Below are 17,659 nucleotides of genomic sequence, written 5' to 3' on the forward strand. Positions count from 1 at the left end.
GAAGAAGAAGAAGCTGAAGAGTGGTTGATATATTCTTTATAGTACAGCCGTACAGGTGTTTGCAGTTCTAAGGTCATGGCTGGGAGAACTTGTTAATTTCTGATTGGAAATTCATGACATCACTGTACAATATGTAATGTGTCCCTCTTGTGATGTATTGAAATGATTGACAATCATTTTTTTTTTTTTTTTTTTTTGATAAGTAACAAAATTTTATTGAAAGAGAAAATGATTGAAAATCATAGATTAGATTGAAAAAGAAGAATGCACAAAAGAATACAGCCTATGTATAAACATATGTGGATCATGGGCTCGGGCCTGATGGATCGTGAGCTTCTATATCGACATGCCGAATACCAGGAACAAGCTCCTGGATCTCCTTTTCTAGCCTATCAACTTCACTTCCTAAAGCTGTGACCACCTCCTCACCTGCAATGAAAACTCAATATTTTAACAGGTGACAACTCAGACAAAAAAAAAAAAAAAAAAAAAGACGTGTTGTGACAACTTATTAAAAAAGTACATTCCTCACTACAATGCTTACCATAATTAGCCATGACCTTGAGCAATGCAGTATTATCCCCCTTCGCCGCTTCACGAAACTGTGTATCATCAAGTCCAGTCAGAAATGTTCAAAAAAAAAAAAAAAAAAAGTCCAGTCAGAAATGCACCACACATGCACCAGGGATGGAAATTTCCTGGTGAATTTGTTTATACCCCCAGAGAAGAAAAAAAAAGGGAGGGGGGTGTCCTTGCTCAGAAGTTAGGTAGACAATTTCCACCATTAATGAACAACATATTACTCGTGTAAGGAGAATCTGTTAACATGCAATATTCTTCAAAGTAACTAAAATGAACCACTATGCAATTGATTAGTGCACATAAAAACAGACAGAATAATAGAATGGTCCATGAAGACTTAGTTTTTAATTACCACAATTTAAAAAAAAAAATTCAATGGGAATTCTTTTATTTTATTTTATTTTTATATCCCTCTATCTCCATTGTGATTTTTTTGTGTGTGACAATAATATGAGTCATGGGATGAATATTTTGCATGGAACGAATTTGTTCAACATGCTAATGAAATTGCAGCAACTTCATCCTAATGGCATGATTATTTTTAATAAAATTAAAGAACACAAATCATTATTCTCCACCATATTGCAAACACCAATTAATCTCTCACTTTTCTCCTTACCCCACGCAGTATGGACCCTCAGGGTAGCAGTACGGACCCTCAGGGTAGCAGTATGGACTCTAGTAGTCCTGTGGATTCTAACTCTACTGACCCTAACGTTTATCCTCCAGCGGTATTTTTCTACTTCCACGTTACTTGTGAAAATATATATAATCTATGGAAGTTAATTTCCTTTCTTATTTATTTTTTATTATTATTGTTACTTTGCTTTTTTTTTCATGTTGTAAAGTGTACTTCCACAATCTTATTCTTCTAAATAAGATAATACATAATATTGAAATGATTGGTGTTTTGCAGAACATGAATATCACCCTTCTCTACGCTGGTAAACCTTATGTCCAAAAAATTCCAACTGATGCGACAGTTGGTTTCGTGAGGGAACTCTTACATGAAAGGTTTACCATCCCATTGGAGAGGGTGGAGCTGCACATTAATCTTCTTCCACTACCACTACAGCCATTACCGGATGAAATGAATATGCTAGATGTTTATCCTTTTATGGAAGAGAAGCATGAATTCCGTTTGTACAGGAAAATTGAGATTTGGATTAAGATAGTAAGCTCTGGTGAACGATATGGGTTACTTGTGAATGAGAATCTTAAAGCGGCCTTCTTGTACGCAATACTCACTTCAAATGGAATTGATATTAAGCACAAGTTGCTTTACTATCCAGAAAATCAACCTGTTGATGATAGTTTGCTTCTTTGGGGTTGCGGAATTCGTGAAGGGTCTGAGCTATATCTAAAATGAGTTCCATTAGGGATTAACTATGATATTATAATACTATATTACCATAAATAAATACACCCTAGTGCATAATTATTAATATAGGAAATAATTTCAAGTTTACAAGTCCAAGTTTGGGAAATTGAATGTAGTGAAGCAAGCAAATCCAATGAATTTTCCATGAATTTTATGGAAATCTTGAACAAGTATGATTTCAATCGTTACCATAAATAGAAACTTTAAGTTTTAAACTCATTTAGCAATATTGAGTTGGCGCATATAAATTCGAACCAAATTTATATCAAGTGTCATCTCTAGAAGAACAAATATACTTGTCCTTAAAGCATAAAAGAAAGACTGAGATGCAAAATAACTAATAAAACGCATAGATCAAATTATCGGTCCAGTACTCATGTAGCTTTTCTCCTGGGAAAATGACTAACCTATTATTGCACACAATCAGAGTTAGTCTCAAGACTCACCAATCAAACAATGTAACTAAATCGAACAGATCCAAGCACCACATAAAATCTTACTTGATTCAAAAAATTTAGGATACAGTGTGCTTTTGCCAAATTAAAAATTATTTAAACATAAATAAGGGATAGAGATAGAGTAATCTCTACTGTAGGTTAATGAAATATACATACATACACAAAAGATTAATACCACTACCATATATAGGTTCATTGAAAATGAAATTTTGTTCATAATTACGAACTTAAATCTCATAACTATGATATGTATACTGCTAATAAACAAGTTGCAATAAAGATTTGAACCTGGTTTTCATCATAAATGAATAGAAAAGTAATCTTACAATTATATATCAATCTCAAATTCTTTTGCCAAAATAGTAGAGAACATAATACACAGAATTGCAATATAAATAAGGTACATAATACAACACATTTACATTGTAAATAAGAGTACATCATATACTTATTCAACATACGAACATAGAGTGCCGTAATAAAATATCATTCTTATCAACTCAAATTTCAAATTAATCTCCTGTTAAATAAAGACACTACCATGAAATCCATCACCAAATATATGGCAACAAATGTAAGTGCAATAACAACTCAAAACAATAGAAGAGAAAACCTCATTATCAGTGTCCTACATAGCCTTATTAAGTGCATCGCCTTTCAAATGATTTTGTAATAACTTAAGCTCTAGCTTTGTGGCATGCATCTCCTTCCTCCTCCTGATTCAGAGCCCCTCAAGAGAGAACACAAGAAAATGAGGTGATAGCTGCATAGTTTCTGTCCTTTGTTTGGGAACGATGAACACCACGCCTTCATCTGATGACTTGAATTTAGGACATACTTGGAACTGTTGGAGCTGATGCTGAAGACGATAAGATCAAGCTGCTCTAGTCTGAAGTCAAGGATAAAGATAAACTGAGCTTTTTGCATCTGGAAGAGAGAAATTGGCATATTTGCCTTCTTCTGGTGTTGCTGTTGTTTATGGAATTTCATATGTTCAAAAAGCTTTTATAATGACTACCTCTAGTTCTAATTAAAATCATCACCTTCAATATTAATCACAATGTAATTGTTCATTTAAATTTTGTTTTCCTATTTTTTAGTAAATTATTGGATATATTTTTGTGGTATTTAATGGGAAATATTCTCCTAATTAAAGGGAAATATTCTCCAAAATATATTTTTGTGGGATTTAAAGGGAAATATTTTTTTAATTTCCCAAGTTCTAGAAACCAAGGATTTGTAACTTAAGAAACTAACAAATTGAAAATTTGCTGAATTGCTTCGATCCTAGCCATATCATTACAGCCAGAGTAATGTCAAAGAAAGAAATTGGCAACAATATATATATATATATAGAAGGATTAATTATAAACAAAAATTTATAAATTCCAAGTCACCGTTATTTGTTAGTTTTAGTGACACAACTCATAATAAAAGCAAAGAAAAACCACCACGAGAGAGAGAGAGAGAGAGAGAGAGAGAGCATGTTTGCTTGTACTGAAACTCAATGATATAGGACCGAAGCATGGGGCTGATATCCCCTGTAACAGGCCATGAGTCCACATGCAAAACCATGTTTACGTGATCACATTTTTACTTGAACTCAACCATGGAAAATAACAGATCTTGCTATGAAAGATTCCCTAGTAGGCTTCCAATTTCCAACAATGTGACTGTACATAAAAAGAATAAGTTAATTAAGTAGTTTGTGAACAAATTCAAAAAAAAAAAAAAAAAAAAAAAAACTGATGAACAAGCTTGAGTTTGTTTGACCCAAAAAAAAAAAAAAGACAAACAAACTTGAACAAGTAATTTAGTTTAGTAATGAGCTTCACTCAACTCCTATTCAAAATAAAATTAAATGAACAATCCAAGCTTTCACTCAATTCTGTTCAAGTCAGGTTGTTTACAGCCCTCTAAAGACAAATGGTACAGTTACAAAGAACATTTGGCAAGAAGGCTAGGTGGAATGGTGGATCCATCAGTACAGAAGTTTACCCTGCACAATCTCTAATTGCTCTTGAAATGCCCTATAGTGTCTTAGACACAGCATCTGCCGTTGTTATCAATGAACACATGAGCTACATAGCCAAGTGTTAACCTGGCATGCATCTCTAGACTCTTGGACACCGTCCTTCAGTAAATGGAGTGCCTACAGTCTCGGTTTATTTCAGAGTCTTCGATGCAGGTTACCGCAAGCAAGTTCAATGAACAAACAGGAGATTCACAGAAAATGTTGATAATTGACCTATGACTTGATTTTAAGTTGTGGAAAGGCAAGACTTATCAAAATAATTACAAATCTAGCAAAACTTTTCCACCATAAACACTGTACAAATGTCAATTTAGTAAACATAACTAAGCAAAAACAATATCAATACCCCATTATAGATAAAAATAAGAAGAAGACTGGTTGATATATTCTTTATAGTACAGCCGTACAAGTGTTTTGCAGTTCTAACTTCTAAGGTCACAGGCTGGGATAACTTGTTGATTTCCAATTAGAAATTCATGATATCACTGTACAACTTGCAATTTGTCCCTCTTGTGATGCATTAAAATGATAAGCAATCATTTTTTTATAAGTAACAAAATTTTATTGAATGAGAAAATGATTGACAATCATAGGTTAGATTGATAAAAAAGAATGCACAAAAGAATACAGCCTATGTATAAAAATATGTGGATCATGGGCTCGGGCCTGATGGATTGTGAGCTTCTATATCGACATGCCGAATACCAGGAACAAGCTCCTGGATCTCCTTTTCTAGCCTATCAACTTCACTTCCTAAAGCTGTGACCACCTCCTCACCTGCAATGAAAACTCAATTTTTTAACAGGTGACAACTCAGGCAAAAAAAAAAAAAAAAAAAGACGTTTAGACAAATTATTAAAATAGCACATTCCTCACTACAAAGCTTACCATAACTCGCCATGACCTTGAGCAGTGCAGTATTTTCCTCCTTTGCCGCTTCACGAAACTGTGTATCATCAAATCCAGTCAGAAATGCACCACACATGCACCAGGGATGGATATTTCCTGGTGAATATGATTATACCCCTAGAGAGGGGAAAAAAAAAAGGGAGGGTGGGGGGGATCCTTGCTCAAAAGTTAGGTAGACAATTTCCACCATTAAGAACTATGGGATAACATAAGAAGAAGGAATGCTATCTATGATGTATGCCTTTCATGGTCTAGACTTGTGAAGTGGTGTACTCCATTTAGGTAGACATGAAAGACTCTATGAAAAGGAATGCTATCTATGATCTATGATGTACTGCATCAAGACCATGAAAGACTCTTGATGCACTCCATTTAGGTAGACAAAACCGAGACTGTAGGCACTCCATTTAAAGACTCTTGATGCAGCCAGCTTGTTAGGAATGAAAAGTTGAGAATGCAGACTACTTTGATGGAAAACTTATTTTATTTTTATCCACTGTTTTACAGCAAAAGTGCTATGTAAGCATTATTGTGATTTTTCAAAGATGTCACAGTATTCACAGTATGCATGAAGTATCTCCTATACATGCATGTCTAGATATTGCATGAGAACTTGTTCGTTTTGACAATGTTCTAAAGTATCTCCTTGGCAGTTGCAACTTGCAAGTAAGAATCTCTAAGCAACAAAGATGACAATGGAAGACATCCCTCTACATTTTTTTCTTCTTTTTTGTTTTTGTGTGCACGCTATGGTAGTCCTAATTTCTATTTGATTTAAATGTTACCCTTGCCACTAAAACTCTTGACAGAATTTACTGATGTGCCAAATTGAAATCACCCTCATTATATTTTGATGACCCAAAACAAGTTCTCTCTCTCTCTCTCCTTCTCTCATGGCTATTTAATGCTCAACCCACTACCAATCATAATCATAGCAACCCTCCTCTTAACCACTTGGCACCCACAGCCAAAACCCAGAAAACACCATCAAACAGAAATAGTAAGAAACAAATCAAACCCAAATTTCCCAAAACCCATAAAGTCAAAATTCCCCAAACTTTATTTGTAGTGTAAGAAATCAAGAAAACCACACTACCCAACAAATCTATCAGGCATGGTGGCAATGGCCTTGAAGGCAGAAATGAGCGAGGGATTGGGGTTAGACCCATGGTTCTACCACCAGCACAACAAAAAAGTAAAAGTCATGGAGGTCTCATTGGGCCTCAAAATGATGGCAGAGAACCCACCATCGGAAAGTAAGGGGTTGGAGTACCCACCAACAGGGACAGGGTTGTTGTTGCCAGACACGTAGGTGAAGGTACACCACTTCTAGGTCTCTTCAATGGAAGGGACCTCAAGGATGTGGCAACACTTCATCAAATAAAATTGGATTATACTCTCCAAGTCAGCAATTTTAATGTGAGCTGATTTCAGCTGGCCACACCAGCAAGTTTAGTTGCCATTTTAAAAACAAAGAAAACATCAGAATCAATTAAACATAAGGAAAAATAAAGTGACAAAAAAAATTTGTATTTATATATGGCATGACAAAATCAATTTATATGCATTTAGAAACATCTAAACATCAAGTAGCTAGCATAGGTTACTATCGCAATGAATTATGCAGTGGTGTCTTTTCTTACATAAAAATCAGTTCAAAGAGTGAACTGAAGATGAAAAAAATCACAGGTTAAGATGATATACCTGTCTGGCCCACTCTTCACGTCCGGTCCTTTTTAGATAATTTTGCACCACCATCAATCCATTGAAATCTTCACATACAGCAACCCACCATCAAATTACATTGTTGTCCCAACAATAATTTCATTTGACCAAATTTATACAAAAAGAATAACTCAAATTGATATGCCAATGTCCAGAAAAAATTTATGCTACCGTAAATTTCATTTTATTTTTGTTGATAAATAGAAGAGCCCCTTGGACTCACCCCTAGCCAGTAAAAACTTACTGGCAATTGACCCCACCCACAAAAACCAGATGCCAGGTAATTCAGGGGCATTAACCCCTTACAGGCTAAGCACTTTGTGCTCATGCCCAGGAGTAAACTGTAATTTTTTTTTTTTTCATATAAATAACAAATTTTACTAAATTAAAAAGGTGTATAGCCCAAGTATACAGGATGTATACTGTAACATTTAATTCTTAGTAAATTTTTTCGCATCCAAAAATAGTGAAACAGAGTTCTGCTGCTGCAGATTAGGATATTGAGGCCTACATGTAAATCTCAAAAATAAAATTCTGCTACATATTTTGACATTCCTCGAGACAAAGTCTACTGCCACAGTTTTAATCCCATGAAATTTGTAATGCAATACTCTTTTTGTTGCTAAATAAAAGCTACTTTAAGCAAATCCTTGGTGGAAATTCAGAAGATGCTAAATTTAATGCTCACAGATTTCATTTATAAAAAAAAAAAAAAAAAAAAAATGCTCACAGATCAACTTGTACTTTGTGCATGCACGTGCGCATGTGTGTAAACAGCCACACATGTGAGGCCTAGTAAATCACTTGCCGAAAAGAAAAGAGAGAGAGAGAGAGAGAGAGAGATCTAATAAAATGAGAAATTAAACAACTAACTACCACACTTTTTTTTCTTAACTATGATATATAACACTAGCTTGCAATGAAAATTTAACTTCCCTAATGCTAACATACAGGTTGTTGAAAAATAAAATTTTCAAGATAAAAATTGAAAATTAGTAATTTGAATTTTTGCCATAAGAAACCCCACCCACCCTGCACCCCAAAAAAAAAGGGTGACAGACCATATGAACAATAAATAAAACAACAATATTATGAATTCTCATTACAGCCATCTAAAATTAGTTAGCATCAATTTAGAGAAAAAGATTTAACAGAGAAACAAATTCTCAAAAAATTAAAAAAAGAATTAGAAAGAGCAAATAATTAACATTTAATATATGCGTTGCATTTGAACAACGAACATAGGGGGGAAAAGGAAAAAAATAAAAAATAATAAAAAAATTATTAACCACACAGAAGTCTAGAGAAGAAAATTATCACCCGCAGAGAGTATAGAGAGGGAAGAATGCCAATAAACTTATATTGACCCAATATGCCAAATAAAATCCTTAATCAAATCAACATGCCACCATGTCCATAACATATATCAATTACATCACCAATGTGTTTTTTTTTTTTTTTTTTTTTTTTTTTTTTTTTTTTGGCTAAAACCTACTCTTAACAAGTTGCTGGATCAATTAAGTGGAGGGACATAGTCACAAAGCCCTGGATCAAATCCAAGCCCAGACATGCCAACAGGCCGTGAGGCTCTTGGCACATCATCAACGTGTTACCGATGATATTGATAGACATTGACCTTTATATACAACAGTTCTATTTAAACACTATGGATGCTGGAGATATTGATGAAGATTGATATTATGATCCTAATCACAATAAGAATCAAGAAAGAATAGTAAATGGCAGGAAATTCACCTATTTCAGCCTTAAACCTAAAGAATCCAGGTCCAATAACTTCACTTTTGCAATCATATAGAGCATCTACAACCTACAAGAAGAACTTCATTTTTCAAACTCATGAAATACAAACATAACCCAACTGGATAAAATAAATTCATCACCATGGTTATACCGGGTCATTTTTCAAGAAATGTAGAACCTTCTCCATATCATGATCATCCATTGCTCTACCAATTAAAGCATGACGATTCCTCTGGATGAGAAAGATAGCCACCTGCAAAGCAAATTCAGTTTAATTACACTTACCACAACCTAAAATTAAAATCACAATTGTAATATTTTATTAAATTACAAATCCTTTTCTCTTCTATGCTATATTTTTATCTCCCTAACGCACGCAAGTAGGCACGTATGTGTGTCAAGGAGAAAGGGGGGAGAGAGAGAGAGAGAGAGAGAGAGGTTGGGGGGGGGGGGGGAACTAAAGCATCAACCATCCGTTTTATTCCTAATATCAACCAATAAAATAAAAAAGACCATCTCCATTGTCAGAATAATGGTTAAACATGATTTTTTTTTTATAAATAATTGTATTTTTTTTTTTTTTTTGGGGATAAGTATAATTGTTAAATATTATTAAATTCACCATTCCTAAAGCTTAATCTTTTGGGACAAGTGATAGTTTTACAAAGTATTAGAGCAAGTCGTCTTGAGTTAGAACCATATCTCTACTCTATTTCCCATTTAAAAGTTAAAAATCCCACACGTTGGGCCCGACTTATTAAGTGGGAGTTTGAACCTACATGCAAGGGGAAGTATTAGTCATATCTAGTGCACAAAGCTTCCACATCTGCAGGGTCTAAGAGATGTGATGGTAGGCAGCTTAACTCCAATTGTAAGGGGAAGGTCAAGTGTAATGATTGAATTATTAAATTCATCATTTCTAACAGCTTAAGCTTGTAAGAAAAAGTGATAATTTATCATGTTAGAATATTGCTTAAATGATTATATTCACTATTTCTTAATAAGTCAAATTTTTGAGACAATTGATATTTATCATAATATCATAGTAGAAGGTCCTCAGTTCAAATTATGTCTTCACTCTATCTCCCATTAAATATATATATATATATATATATTAATTATCAAAAAAAAAATATATATATATATATATTAAAAACTACACATGGTTTTGACAAAATTCCTCAGGCCAATGCTTGAATGCTAGGTACTACAATCATGCCACACTCCCAAGAAAAGTTTAACAAAATTTAACAAAGAAGGTACTTGTACTGGAGATCAATTCAAGCCGGTAGGTATAGAAATAAGTTGGGGCTTCATGACAAAAACATAGCATTCTTAGAAAAATTATGCATAAAGATTGATGAGACAGAAGAATCATATACCATTCCAAGTAAGTGGCCGACTATTATTGAACCTACGGGATCATATATAGCATTGCCTGTTTTATTAACTGCCACCAACGATGCAGCAGCAATGGCAAGACCTGTAACTGCAGCACCATCCTGCATAATTAAGATCATTTAGTAAGGGACATAATATTGTATTTTTTTTTTTAGCAATATTTATAATATAACATTTCTAAAGACCAAATATCAGACAGCCAGACTACTCTATAGTAATCGCTGCAAGTCATATCAATTTCAAACAATGGTCTCCAAGGTCATGTGCATATCAGCACAAACAGTCAAGGGACAACAAGAAGGTGGAAAATACAAGAGCGACGTCAGGTGTGGGTAAAATGTGGTTCATATACTTAACCTCCTTTTATTTTGACAGAAAACCCTTTTTTTGGCTCTTATGAAAAATCATTAATATTTTTGTAATTCTAAATAACTATACAAACACAAACTTCCATTTACACAATTAGATCCTAAAAAGGAAAACATTTTTTTGGCCACTTGAAAGTCTCAAACGTCAAAACATACCCCAAATTCGGAATCTATGTGAAAATTTTAATCTAAGGAAAGCGACTGGTTTGAACTAAAAAGTCATTTACAAGGGGAAAAAAAATCAGCGGTCAATAGTCAGTCTATGGAGATGGAGGTGAAGAGAGATATGTTACCATTGTGGAGTTTATTTTTAGTGGTTTTTTCAGTATTAAGTTTTGGAAAACGATTTCTGCTTTTATTGTGCTTGTTTTCCACTAGCAATAGTAATTGTTTTCATTGACTTGGCTTTTTTGCCTTTTTTTTTTTTTTCTGTACCAAACATCAAAAATATGGAAAACATTTTACATAGAAACATAGTGTTAAAGTGGTTTTCTTATCATTTACTTATTGTGGGGAATTAAGAAACAAAAAATAAAATAAAACAAGAGACACGAAAACACTAGCATATTAAGATGTAAACTAAAGCTTTTTCCATCTGAATGTACATTACAGACATAAACATACCCTCCACTTCTTGAAAGCCACTCACAAGCTATGCATAACCTTGTCATTTATTTCAAATCTACATGACAAGAATATCCTGGTCTACTATTAGGAATGCTATAAGCATATGGATAATAATTGTTGTATTGAGATTGAGTTAGTTAGTTAGTTACAATTCCAAGCATGTTAATCACATTTAGCACATGTTGGAATTATTAATGCACATGGGGAATAATAAAACTAATAAGATGAGGCCATGTGGGCCATTGAGATTAGAGCTAGTCTCCTATAAATACATGATTGTAATCCAATATGAGATATCAATTGAAGAATAAACCAACTTCTTAGTGCATTAGTGCATCTCTCTCTCTCTCTCTCTCTCTCTATGGAGGGTGACTACCTCGAATTAAGTCAATTTCCCTACAATCCCCATCAATTCCTCTATAATTCCCATCAATCTCCATTAGGAACCACCGGGTTCCTAACATCTACAAATCAATGAAGATAAAGTGCTTCAAAAGTTTGGGGTTGAAGCCTCGTCTAAAAACTAAGAGTAAAATAATTTATTAAAGTTTTGCATTGAACAACTCACCTATTAAGCTAACACAAGGTGTACTCACATCCTGTACAGCCATAGCTATGCCTCATGCGTGACAACTTATATGAGGCTCCAAAGCCAAGGTCACTTATTCTTTTTCTTACACTTCTTTTCCTTTGGGCTGCAAGGGGAAGGGAGAGGCTATGTCTTGTTGGGGGTTTGGGGGGTGGGGGGGGGGGGGGGGGGGTGTGGTGTGGGGGGAACACTTTGCAGTTGATTTTACTGATTTTAGTTGTTATGATCGATATTTTAAAGTTGTGAACAAAACTTATTATTTTTATATCCATTTAATAATTTTCTTTTCCATTTTATGTACAAGTCAAACACCGAAAAATGATTTCCAAAGCATTTTTAGGAATGCAACCAAATACAGGAAAACATGCAGTTTTCAGTTGAAAACATTTTTCTGTCAAAAAAACATTTTACATTGAAGCAAATGCAGCCTTACCCTCTGTTTGGTTTGGGTGATTTGGGGGAGGATGGAAAAGGGGAGGGGGAAAATAAGGAGAAAATGGGGAGAAAGGGTTGTTTAGTTGGGAGGGGAAATGAGGGGGGTTAGTGGGGCCAGGTGTTTTCTCCGCTAGCCCACAAAAATCCCATCTGCCCAATTTGGGGAGAATATGGGAGGAGGGGGTAGATGGGAAATGACCCATCAACCCCTTTCCATCCCTCCACTGCTACGCGTTTCTTTTTTCTTTTTCTTTTAGCCTAAATCGTAATTTTTTTTTTTTTAATTTTATAAACAAATTTTGTTTTATGTAATAGGGAAGTGAGAGTAAATTTATACAAACTACAATTTCCATCTTCTCATTTTCTTCTCAACCAAACATAGGAGATTTCCATCTCTCCACTTTTTTCCATCCTCCCAATCAAACACGCATGAGGGAAAGCTATAATTTTTCTATTCCCCCACTTTTCCATCTTCCCACCATTTTCCATCTCTCTACTTTTTCAACCCCCAACCAGACAGAGCATTAGTGTAGCACTGCCGCTGCTAGCAGATAACTTTATGGCTAAATATTGTACATTTGTACTATAAACATGTGGCACTGCAAGAGATGTGTGATATACTCATGCTTTATGGCTCTTTTTTATTGGGGGGGAGGGGGGGAGTTTGGGGGGGTGTTCTCTTGGTAAAGGCCAAATCAATTAAGGTCACATCTTTAGGTTAAGAGTTTATTCTTTTGTTTGGTGAGTGTTTGATTTAGATCCTTGCCCTAAAATCAAATGGAGGGGCATAACCATCATATTTTGGGATGTGTAGGATCATGTAGGAACCCAACAAGTTCACAAAAATCAGCCAATTTTCAACAATAAAATAATTAAGGGAAAATAATTATTATAGTCCTTGAAAAATTCATATCATTTCAATCTGGTCATTAAATCTAGAACACTGCAACCACATTCTTCAATAAGACATGATAGTTTTTTTTTTTTTTTGACATAGGTATGCCACGTTGATAACAATCAAAGTGGCATATCCCATGTCCTCCAAAATTGCCTTGTTGATACTGTTCAAATCTGACTGATGGAAAGAGCAAAATGGCAACTTTCTAAACTTAAGGGACCAAATAGGAATTTCATGTAAATCTCTTATACTTTTTGCTAGTTTATTTTCATTTAGTTTATCTTTAGTTGTTACGTTTTTCTCTTACTTCACATTTATTCTTTAAAAGGAAAAAATATGTAATTAGTTACAGGTGTTGGTGAACAAAGGCAGGATAAATAACCTCTGTCATGACTGCAACAGATGTAGGATCATGACCACGCCATACATAGTCTCGCACAGTCATTCCCTCAGCCGCTGCACCTTTCTTCACAGCTTGTATGGCAACAATCAGAGAAGCACCTAAAAAAAAAAATCTTTATTTTAAGGAAGGATAAGTTGAAGACAAAATTTAAACTACACATATGCTTGGGTCAACCAATTAGCATAAAATCGTGAAGCAATGAGCTATACCTTCAATGATAAATGAACCACCGATCACAAGAGCTGCATACTTAATATTTTCAGGAGGCTGAAGAAAATTATACTTATTCATTATTAAATTGCAAATGCATTTACTAAAGCAACACCTAAAAATCAGGAATTAATTACAGCAAAGATATAGGATTTCAGGTAGTAAAATTTGCCAAGTAAAGGTTCTCTTGGACAAGTACCTGTGATGTCCACAAATTTTGAAACCCATGAACAATTGTAGCACCAGAACCAAGACAAAAGATACCAACAGCAGATATCAAAGACCAAACAAATCTTTCCTTGGAATAGCCATAACTGTAATACAATCAAATAAAATTTTCAGCACATACATTAAACAAAAAGAATTAGAATCCGAATTTGTGTTTTCACTCTACACATAAATGTGAATCTGTGTGCATATGAGTGTAACTTTGAAACAGAAAAACAAAAGTCACTGGCCACTCCATGCGATAATGTTTGAGGCTGTGTTAATAAACAAGCCATTGGAATTAATAACGTAAAAGATGTTCATTACTGTGTTCACTATTCTAGTCTCTACAGAATTCTATCCAATTTGATCAATTGTTGAACTCAAGTATTCTAGTTAAGTTTTTTTTTTTTTTTTTTTTTAAGTGATGACTAACCTAGATGGAGATCTAAAGAAATAAATGTAAAATTTTCATGTAACATCGCAAAACTTTCAGAAAATGACCCCAAATCAAATCAATCAGATGTCCAAGTTAAGCCTATATGACATGACAAAATGACCATTAATTTTATTCATATCAATGTAGTACTTCTAAAAAAAAGCATGCAAATATAAATCTAAGACTAAAAGACAATTTGTTACGTGTTATTGAATGTTGAAAATGGTGAAAATTTAAGAAGTTGTTAATGGTGGGCAAAGCTCACTCATTTATGATATACTCACGGATGTAAAGCATCAGGTGCACGCCTTGAGCTACTCAGACCATAAGCAAGAAGTGCCTACAAAGTGAACACAAATTAGTTTCTCTGCATCTGATGATAAATAAAACTGAGTTAAATTCAATGTAACAAATCAGAAATGAGAATATTCTATAGAGCACAGTCAGGAACAATAACTTAGAAGAAAAACCTGATTTGCAAAATCTGCAATTGAGTGCACAGCTTCGGCAAACATAACATGGCTAGAGGTTGTAAACCATACTCCAAACTTGAGAGAGAAGACAAGGAAGTTGCACCACAATGCAGTCGTGACTGCTCGTTGACTAGAAAAAACACAAGACAGAAAATAAAAACAAAAGGATTAGATTGCAGAAGAAGGAGGCCAAACTTATTGGCACTCTCTGTGTCACAAGAAAGCATTCAAAAAAAAAAGTATGTCAAGCATAGCAGTCGAGTCACTTATAACTCATAACTATGAGCCTGTCAAGAAGTACACTTCTGCTTTCAAATATTGAGATGGCACACAGAATTCTTTTTCTTTAAACATATGAGTAACAGTATAAATATTAAATTCATTTTCTAGCTGAAATCTCTCTATACCAATTCCAAAAATTACCTACCTTTTCACCCACTTATCTTGAAGCCCTAACACTCTTGGTAAAAGAACAATTTAACCTCATAAGGTCTGCTAGACTGCTACTACTGAATAAGCAGAGAGCCATATAGATGTCAAATACATACAGCATAAATCAGCAATGACTGCAATGAAGCATTATCCAGGCATCTAAAACACTTAAGGTCCTTCAATTTTAATCTCAGAGCAGAGGCTGCAGTTTGACTCAACATCCCAAGTAATATGATAATTTTTCCTTAATTCTTTTCAAGTGTAAAAATCTCAAATTTTCTTCTTTTGCTTTATTGGAACAGTTAAAATATATATATATATATATATATATATATATATATATTAGAAAAGAAAGGAATAGGTATAAAGGGGGAGGCACTAAATCCTCTTAACATGTGTCAAACACAAGTGTACAAAATAAAGAATTTTCTCTTAGCCTTCTTAGAGCATTAGCATATTCATAGCAAACTTTTTAGTTGAATATTAACTTAAGAAGCTGTATTTTTTATTTTACCTACTCATATTCAAAACACTCCACATCCAACTCTAGTTTTTTCTTCATTCTATTAAAATAATATTCTGTATTTTTTTTTTTTAATCTCTCCCTCTCATTTCCTTTGTCTTCCCTACACTGCAAAACGAAGAGACCAAAACACCACTGAGACCGAAATCCCCACCCTTGAAATTGTCATTCTCATCAAACAAGAGGTGGACAGAAATCCCTACGGTGGAGATCGGCCATTCAGGTTTAAGGTCGCAATGGAAGGTGCCACAGGATGGAGATCACACCACCCAAGCACCAACACCTCACTATAGATTCCCAACATACTAATCAAGAATGACCACATGTATTCTTCCATGTCATTCTATCCTAACCAACATCTATCTTTGTTGCCTTCTTAATTAACATGTCCTTTTTTATTACTTCTACTAGAGTTATTTTAAGTCTTCATCAACCTCATTTTTTATTGGTAAGTTGCACACACCCAATAGGTTTTGAATGCCCTTACCCTCCACCTAGACTTTATAAGGAGCCGACGTGCCACCTGAGCTATGTTTATCAACTTTTCCTCTACCTCTTTTTTTTTCCTTGAATCAAATCAAATCACTATTTCTCACGGGTGCATTGCAATAAAAATCCCCCTCTCCCCCCAAAAAAAGGGAGCTTTTGGACTAGAAGTAAAGCTGCCTACCATGTCCTCTCCCAGACTCCACAAAAGTGGGAGCTTTGTGCATTCTGGGAATGATCAAAATCATGCCTCGGTAACTTTCAACATTATCCTAAAAATTCCTATTGAAATTCACAAAAAATTCGAAAGTACATAACACAATTCCTTGCCACATTCATTTTCCATACAAAAACAACAAACCCCACCTTCACAAAATTAAAATTAAAATAAAAAATAAAAATCATTAACATTTCCAATCCTCACCTAATACTCAAGACCCAAATGCAAAGGTAAAAACAGAAACAAACAATACAAAAACAGATATCTTTACCTGTGTTCATCCCTGAAGTCAATCTTCTGCACTTGCTTTGCCCTCGTAAAAAAATCTGCCACCACCACCACCAAAAATCAACAAAATTTTCAAAAACAATATAATTTTCAACAAACACACAGAAAAAGAGAGTAAAGAACTTTACTGCGATGAGAGGAATAGTGGTGACGGCGAAGCTTGTTGTTGTCGTCCAAGGAAACCAAGCCCAACAAAACGAACCGTTTCGATGATTGAAAATGAGGACCAAAGAATGAAGAAGAACCCAGTTTAGAGCTACCAGTGCTGTAACTTTGACATTGAGTGTGATGATCGGAGGAAGGGTTTAACAGTAAAAACTGTGAGAGCTTTACAAGAGGAAAGGAGTGAAAATATGAGTATTGTTGACCGGAGGAGCAACGGCGGAGATGAGAGAGGAGGAGATTAAAGCACGGCTGCGATTTTCTCCGCATACTATGTTTTGTATTTGAGACAACAACTGCTGCCTAGTATTATTGGCTAGAGACAGAGTCTACTGTGTTTTTATTTTACAAGTGTTTTTTTTCCAACTATTGTTTTTCTTTTTCTTTTTTTCTTTTTTTTTTTTTGAAGGGTCAAAAATAAAATTGAAAAAGCTTGAGAATTTTGGGGTTTTGGAATAAAATGAGGTAATGAAGAGAGGTTTTGAGTTTGATTCTTTATTTGGCAAAGAGGAAAAGTGAAGAAGGAAGGAGGAGGAAAAGAGCTCCTACAGAATGAAAGAGAGAGATTCCTGTTTCCCTCCTGGTATATCCCTACTCTTACCCACGCATTCTCTCTCCTTTTTTCTTTTTTTTTTCTTTTTTTTTTA

The 17,659-nt window shown here is 34.5% G+C and overlaps 1 protein-coding gene across 4 annotated transcripts in view; it reads right to left on the reverse strand.

Annotated features, from left to right (window-relative positions):
- Nucleotides 1-260: 260 nt before the first annotated feature.
- The window catches only part of LOC126727519 (metal tolerance protein C4), a 55,169-nt gene continuing 37,770 nt past the window's right edge, over nt 261-17,659 (reverse strand). Inside the window, exons 1-13 of one of the 4 annotated variants that reach the window (XM_050433199.1) lie at nt 16,979-17,636; nt 16,834-16,888; nt 14,899-15,031; nt 14,713-14,768; nt 13,982-14,096; nt 13,782-13,839; nt 13,552-13,670; nt 10,234-10,353; nt 9,003-9,104; nt 8,846-8,918; nt 7,070-7,137; nt 545-602; nt 261-429 (exon numbers count right to left, since the gene is read on the reverse strand). In XM_050433199.1, coding sequence (XP_050289156.1) covers nt 305-429; nt 545-602; nt 7,070-7,137; nt 8,846-8,918; nt 9,003-9,104; nt 10,234-10,353; nt 13,552-13,670; nt 13,782-13,839; nt 13,982-14,096; nt 14,713-14,768; nt 14,899-15,031; nt 16,834-16,888; nt 16,979-17,282 — 1,386 coding nt within the window. In that variant the 5' untranslated portion in view covers nt 17,283-17,636 and the 3' untranslated portion in view covers nt 261-304. Of the gene's footprint in view, nt 430-544; nt 603-4,780; nt 5,234-5,344; nt 5,403-7,069; nt 7,138-8,845; nt 8,919-9,002; nt 9,105-10,233; nt 10,354-13,551; nt 13,671-13,781; nt 13,840-13,981; nt 14,097-14,712; nt 14,769-14,898; nt 15,032-16,833; nt 16,889-16,978; nt 17,637-17,659 lie in introns of those variants that run through there. The other 3 variants (XM_050433196.1, XM_050433198.1, XM_050433195.1) reach the window with 3 other exon arrangements.

This window comes from Quercus robur, chromosome 5 (assembly GCF_932294415.1).
Source record: "Quercus robur chromosome 5, dhQueRobu3.1, whole genome shotgun sequence".
Taxonomy (NCBI): domain Eukaryota; kingdom Viridiplantae; phylum Streptophyta; class Magnoliopsida; order Fagales; family Fagaceae; genus Quercus; species Quercus robur.